We start from the raw sequence: 6,000 nt of genomic DNA, 5'->3' as shown, positions 1-6,000 counted from the left end.
CTTCAACTGTGAGAGACAGAATGTGAAAAAAAAATCCATGAATCCACATGGTAGGATTTGTAAAGAATTTATTCGTAAATCAGGGTGGAAAATAAGTATTTGGTCACCTCAAACAAGGAAAATCTCTGGCTCTCACAGACCTGTAACGTCTTCTGTAAGAAGCTTTTCTGTCCCCCACTCGTTACCTGTATGAATGGCACCTGTTTGAACTCATCATCTGTGTAAAAGACTCCTGTCCACAGCCTCAAACAGTCAGACTCCAAACTCCGCCATGGCCAAGACCAAAGAGCTTTCGAAGGACACCAGGAAAAGTATTGTAGACCTGCACCAGACTGGGAAGAGTGAATCTACAATAGGCAAGCAGCTTGGTGTGAAAAAATCAACTGTGGGAGCAATCATCAGAAAATGGAAGACATACAAGACCACTGATAATCTCCCTCGATCTGGGGCTCCACGCAAGATCTCATCCCGTGGGGTCAAAATGATCATGAGAACGGTGAGCAAAGATCCCAGAACCACACGGGGGGACCTGGTGAATGACCTGCAGAGAGCTGGGACCAAAGTAACAAAGGTCACCATCAGTAACACACTACAACGGCAGGGAATCAAATCCCGCAGTGCCAGACGTGTTCCGCTGCTGAAGCCAGTGCATGTCCAGGCCCGTCTGAAGTTTGCCAGAGAGCACATGGATGATACAGCAGAGGATTGGGAGAATGTCATGTGGTCAGATGAAACCAAAGTAGAACTTTTTGGTATAAACTCAACTCATCGTGTTTGGAGGAAGAAGAATACTGAGTTGCATCCCAAGAACACCATACCTACTGTGAAGCATGGGGGTGGAAACATCATGCTATGGGGCTGTTTTTCTGCCAAGGGGACAGGACGACTGATCCGTGTTAAGGACAGAATGAATGGGGCCATGTATCGTGAGATTTTGAGCCAAAACCTCCTTCCATCAGTGAGAACTTTGAAGATGAAACGAGGCTGGGTCTTCCAACATGACAATGATCCAAAACACACCGCCCGGGCAACAAAGGAGTGGCTCCGTAAGAAGCATTTGAAAGTCCTGGAGTGGCCTAGCCAGTCTCCAGACCTCAACCCCATAGAAAATCTGTGGCGGGAGTTGAAAGTCCGTGTTGCTCGGCGACAGCCCCAAAACATCACTGCTCTCGAGAAGATCTGCATGGAGGAATGGGCCAAAATACCAGCTACTGTGTGTGCAAACCTGGTAAAGACCTATAGTAAACGTTTGACCTCTGTTATTGCCAACAAAGGTTATGTTACAAAGTATTGAGTTGTATTTTTGTTATTGACCAAATACTTATTTTCCACCCTGATTTACGAATAAATTCTTTACAAATCCTACCATGTGGATTCATGGATTTTTTTTTTCACATTCTGTCTCTCACAGTTGAAGTGTACCTCTGGTGCAAATTACTGACCTCTGTCATCATTTTAAGTGGGGGAACTTGCACAATCGGTGGCTGACTAAATACTTTTTTGCCCCACTGTATGTATAATTGTCTTTTCTCCCCATCTTTTCTTTTCTTAACCTTTATTTTTCCTCTTTCCCTTGCCCATCTATTTTACCCATATTGCGGCCATTTTGCCCTCCCCCCTAATCTTCCTCCTTCCATTCAACTAAACTGTGACTGATCTTGACCAGTTTCAGTTTCTCTCCCAGTTGCATTTCTCCTAACCCAATTTCACCCATGTCCTCCATGCAATCTAAGCCTTTCTCCTCTCACTCTCTCCATTCCTCTTCTCTGCAGAACCCCAGTGATCCCGAGGTTAATTAGCCCTCCAAGTGTCAGGCTGTTAGATCCCCTGCTTGGTGTCCTGTGATTGGCTCAGTAGGTGTAGTAAGAAGCTTGGGCACCAGAGTTTGGTGCCGGTATAAAGACAGGAATAAAAAGAGAAGAGGATTGCCAGAATGTGGACAGAAGAACTGAATTGAATTTAGGGAAAACTGATTAGAATAAACAAGACTACATGTAAAGCCACATTATTTAGAAATACAGAGGCACTTTTAAAGGCTGAGAATGCACTGAGGAGCGAGTGAGTAGTGAAAGATGGGGAATGAGTGAGCTGCTTTGGCTCAGGAGGTAGAGCAGCTCATCTACTAATCGGAAGGTTGGTCAATTCCTGCTTCAGGCTGCATGCCAAATATCTTCAGCAAGATACTAACTCCCAAGTTGTTTTCCAACTTCGGGGGTTATGTACGAATGTTAGATAGTAAACACTTAGGTAGGAAAGCATAGAAAAAAAGTGTTTATGTCAATGTGTGTAAATGGGTGAATGAGGCGAGTTGTATGAAGCACGCTTAAGAGCAGAAAATGCTAATAATGGAGTATATAGGAGGAGAAGGGCTGCAACAATTCATTGCATAATTTGAATACTTCAATTGCAAAATAATTCTCAACACAAATTCTCTGCTTCGATGCTTCCTTTAACACATGGCTCCGTAGCGTCACCATGGAGACACGTTTGCAGCTAAAACACCCCTGCAATATAAACGCATTTAGGAGCAGCGTGACAATAAAACTTTGACATTAAGGGCAAACACACTGATAACACAACAGCAGAGATGATGATGATGATGGTGTCAAAGTTTAACGTGGAGCCAGAGTCTGTTTACACACCGTGAAGAGCAAAGCGGCGGCGGCGGCGCCATCACCAAGACTGAGTGAAAGAAAACATGGTTCTAGCGTCCTAAACAGCAGCACTGTTCCTGTGATCACCACTGAAGGTCAATTGATATGCCTTAGGTTAGATTCCATGTATATCTTATTTTATTTTGACTTTGGCTCTATTTGAGATTATTTATATATTTTTGCATTTAAGAAAATATTTTCTTTAAAAAATGTAATTTGATTGTATTTACGTGCCATTTTAAAGGGTTAAGTTGTTTTCTTTTTGTTTTCGACAGCTGTTTGCTCTAAAAAACTGCAATTTCTAAAAATGGAAACCAACGAGTAGTTCATTTTGAAAAACCTGTGTGTTCATTAATAAGAGAACAGCATTTCTTATCCGATTACTCGGTTAATCGATGGAATTATCGATACATTACTTAATTACTAAAATAATCAACAGCTGCGGCCCTAGCAAGCAGCACAGTCTCGGTCGTTGTGTCCTTGGGCAAGACACTTCACCTACCGCCTACTGGTGATGGCCAGAGGGGGCGATGGTGCGATATGGCAGCCTCGCTTCTGTCAGTCTGGCCCAGGGCAGCTGTGGCTACACCTGTAGCTGCCTCCAAGAGTGTGTGAATGTGAGAGTGAATGAATAATGGAATTGTAAAGCGCTTTGAGGGCCCCGAAAAGTGCTATATAAATGCAACCCATTATTATTATTATTATTATTATTATTATTATTATTAAAAAAAAAAAAAGAGGTGATTGACATCTGAAAGGAAGGAAAGAAAAGCTGGTGATGGGAGACTGAAGCAGAGGAAATAAATGAGGGGAGCTGCTGAACTGATGGACAAGACATGGAAATGAGAAACACTCAACAGAAAAGGCTGTGAGGACAGGAAGGGAGAAGAAAATGGATAGAGAGGACAAAGTCACGATTGTGACTGCAAAACACAGCCTGAATGAAGCAATGTTTGAAATCATTATTACTATAATGCTCGATATGAGGATAAATACTGAAAATATTCTCTAGTCTAATAGTTTCCAACAGCAACACTGGAGCGATACAATCTAGATGAATTAATTGGTGACAATTCAGTGCCAACATTCACAGGGATTTTGAGTAATGTTTGCATATTATTTATGGTCTAATAGTGCTGATGGGCTGATGAAAAATCATGTCAAGAAAGCATGCATCAGATCAATGAGCACTCCGGTGATATTTATTTAAGTGCAAGTCATCTCTTATGACAGCAGCACATTAAGAGCATTATGTGGACAAGCTGGAGACCATCATTAAGATATTAATGGAAGGCTTAATTATACCCAAGTGTTCTTGGGTATTTTATGTGTAGAGAGGGAAGGTGGGTACACACCACACTGAAGTCCAGATTCTGTTCAATCCACTCCTGGCCATCCTTGAACTCCTCGTGCAGACCCATGATGTACAGAGTATCTACTGCATCCACGATGGTTGCCCCCAGTTGAGAACTACCTGTACAACACACAAGATCAAACAATTGAAATTCTTCCATCAGTTATTGCTCATATGAATATTTATTTATGCAATTAACAGTGACATTGGTTTTACATCCATCAGAGGCTCTCCCAAAGACGCATGCATGGAAAAAGCTGCAAACTGTACACAGTGCAAGAGATGCACTGAACTTATTAAGAGAAAGTGAAAAGTCAGTGCAGATAACAGTTGGATCTATTTTCTACAAAGATTTAGTCTGTGCAGCGTTATCGCTCCAACAACGATGATTTACCCCTAACCTGAGGATAAGCACGTCACATATCGCACTACTCAGTCCAAGAGGCCTGCATGTGTGTTGCTGTTCTTTGCCTCTGTTGACAACAGTTCATCCAGTCCACTTTAAACTTGCTTTACTGATTATTTTGTGTTTTTGGAGTGTAAGCCTGTGTACGTCTTTGACAGGACATTCACTGATCACATGGTCAAGATAATTTTCTCTCTGATTAGCCACCGTCTCATTTGGCATTAGCATTGTTCTTCAGGCTCGCTCAATGGGTTTGTCTTTATTAGCACCAAACCCTGTAGCTTTCCTTTTTCCAAAGTACTAACAATTTGTGTGTCTGGTGGCTTTTAGAAAAACTGTGTGTGTGGCGTTAACTGAAATTTGTCAAATATAGCTACAATTACACACTCTACTCTCGCTTACGTTACTTATACTGTAAATTAGTGTGTTTAACTTTAATATAATTAATTTATTACTTAAAGTATGCTTACATTTTTGCTCAATTTACTGTGAATACAGAACAGGCTTGCTGCTGCTGTAAATGTACAGCTTTAAATCAAATCATTGGACATAATTACATCAACCCAGACAGCAGTTACATTTAAAATGTTTATAATACTTCAAATAAATAGTCGGATGCGCATTCACAGCCACAAGCTAACATGACAATAGCTTGTGACATTGACACACCACCACATAAACATTCTGAACAACAAACCAATAAAAAAAAAAATCCCTCTCACGCAGTTCAAGATGGATCTTTTAAAGCTAATCAGAACTCAGATCATTGAAATCAGCAAAAAGTAGACACAGTTAAAAAAAAAAAAAAACCAAGAAGCCAAGGAAGCTGCAATCAGTGCATTTCTAATAAAAAAAAAGAAAAGAAAGAAGGAAAATAAAAAAAAACAGAACTTAAAACTGTTGAATTAATATTTTCAGAAAGATATGGAGTGGCCAATCAATGGGCAAAAGCATTCAGCCAAGGCGAATGGTAGCAACCATAAAAAATGATCAGTTTGCAGCCACAGGAGCAGCTCTGTGTGTTTGTCTGTTATTCAGTGACATTTTAAAATGTTTTTCCTTTGCTAATGTGTGTTCATATAAAGCATGTCACAGTAGGACTAATTCAAACACATTGCCACATTTCATTGCCTTTTCCATTCTGAGGAGGAGACTAGTAATCATAAGACATTACAGGAACAGGGAACTGCTTATTATAAGTTATTAAAACTGACTTTGTGCCTATAAGGTTCAACTTTATGTAAATCAAAACCCTCCTTAGAAATTAAAGTGAAAAAAGGAGTTATAGGATATTATAGGAAATATCATCAAAATGACTATTTCATCAGATCATCTACACCCTTTCTACTATTGCCTTCCAGTTTGCTTTAGTTCGGTTTGCATACATTACCACCATATTTCAGAGGTAAAAGTCAGTGGCACTGCCCTTTAAAGCCGTCCCCATTTCATATCAGAAGCTGCGTGAACAGCTAGAATTCCTGAGTCTGCTCGCCATCCCTTCTTATCTATGAATCCATTCAAAAGGAGAGTGTCTGGCTTCATGCAGGAGCTGCAGTGTTATTATCATCATAGACAGGAACCTCTAA

The 6,000-nt window shown here is 40.6% G+C and overlaps 1 protein-coding gene across 1 annotated transcript in view; it reads right to left on the bottom strand.

The window, feature by feature from the left end:
* The window catches only part of man1a2 (mannosidase, alpha, class 1A, member 2), a 176,831-nt gene that overhangs the window by 70,783 nt on the left and 100,048 nt on the right, over window positions 1-6,000 (bottom strand). The window contains exon 5 of the mRNA XM_080902403.1: window positions 4,010-4,128. Coding sequence (XP_080758529.1) covers window positions 4,010-4,128 — 119 coding nt within the window. The remainder of the gene's footprint in view (window positions 1-4,009; window positions 4,129-6,000) is intronic.

The sequence above is a fragment of the Rhamphochromis sp. 'chilingali' genome (assembly GCF_963969265.1).
Source record: "Rhamphochromis sp. 'chilingali' genome assembly, chromosome: 14".
Lineage (NCBI taxonomy): Eukaryota > Metazoa > Chordata > Actinopteri > Cichliformes > Cichlidae > Rhamphochromis > Rhamphochromis sp. 'chilingali'.
The sequence above is the reverse complement of the archived record's forward strand: the minus strand, read 5'-3'. Positions and strand labels throughout refer to the sequence as shown.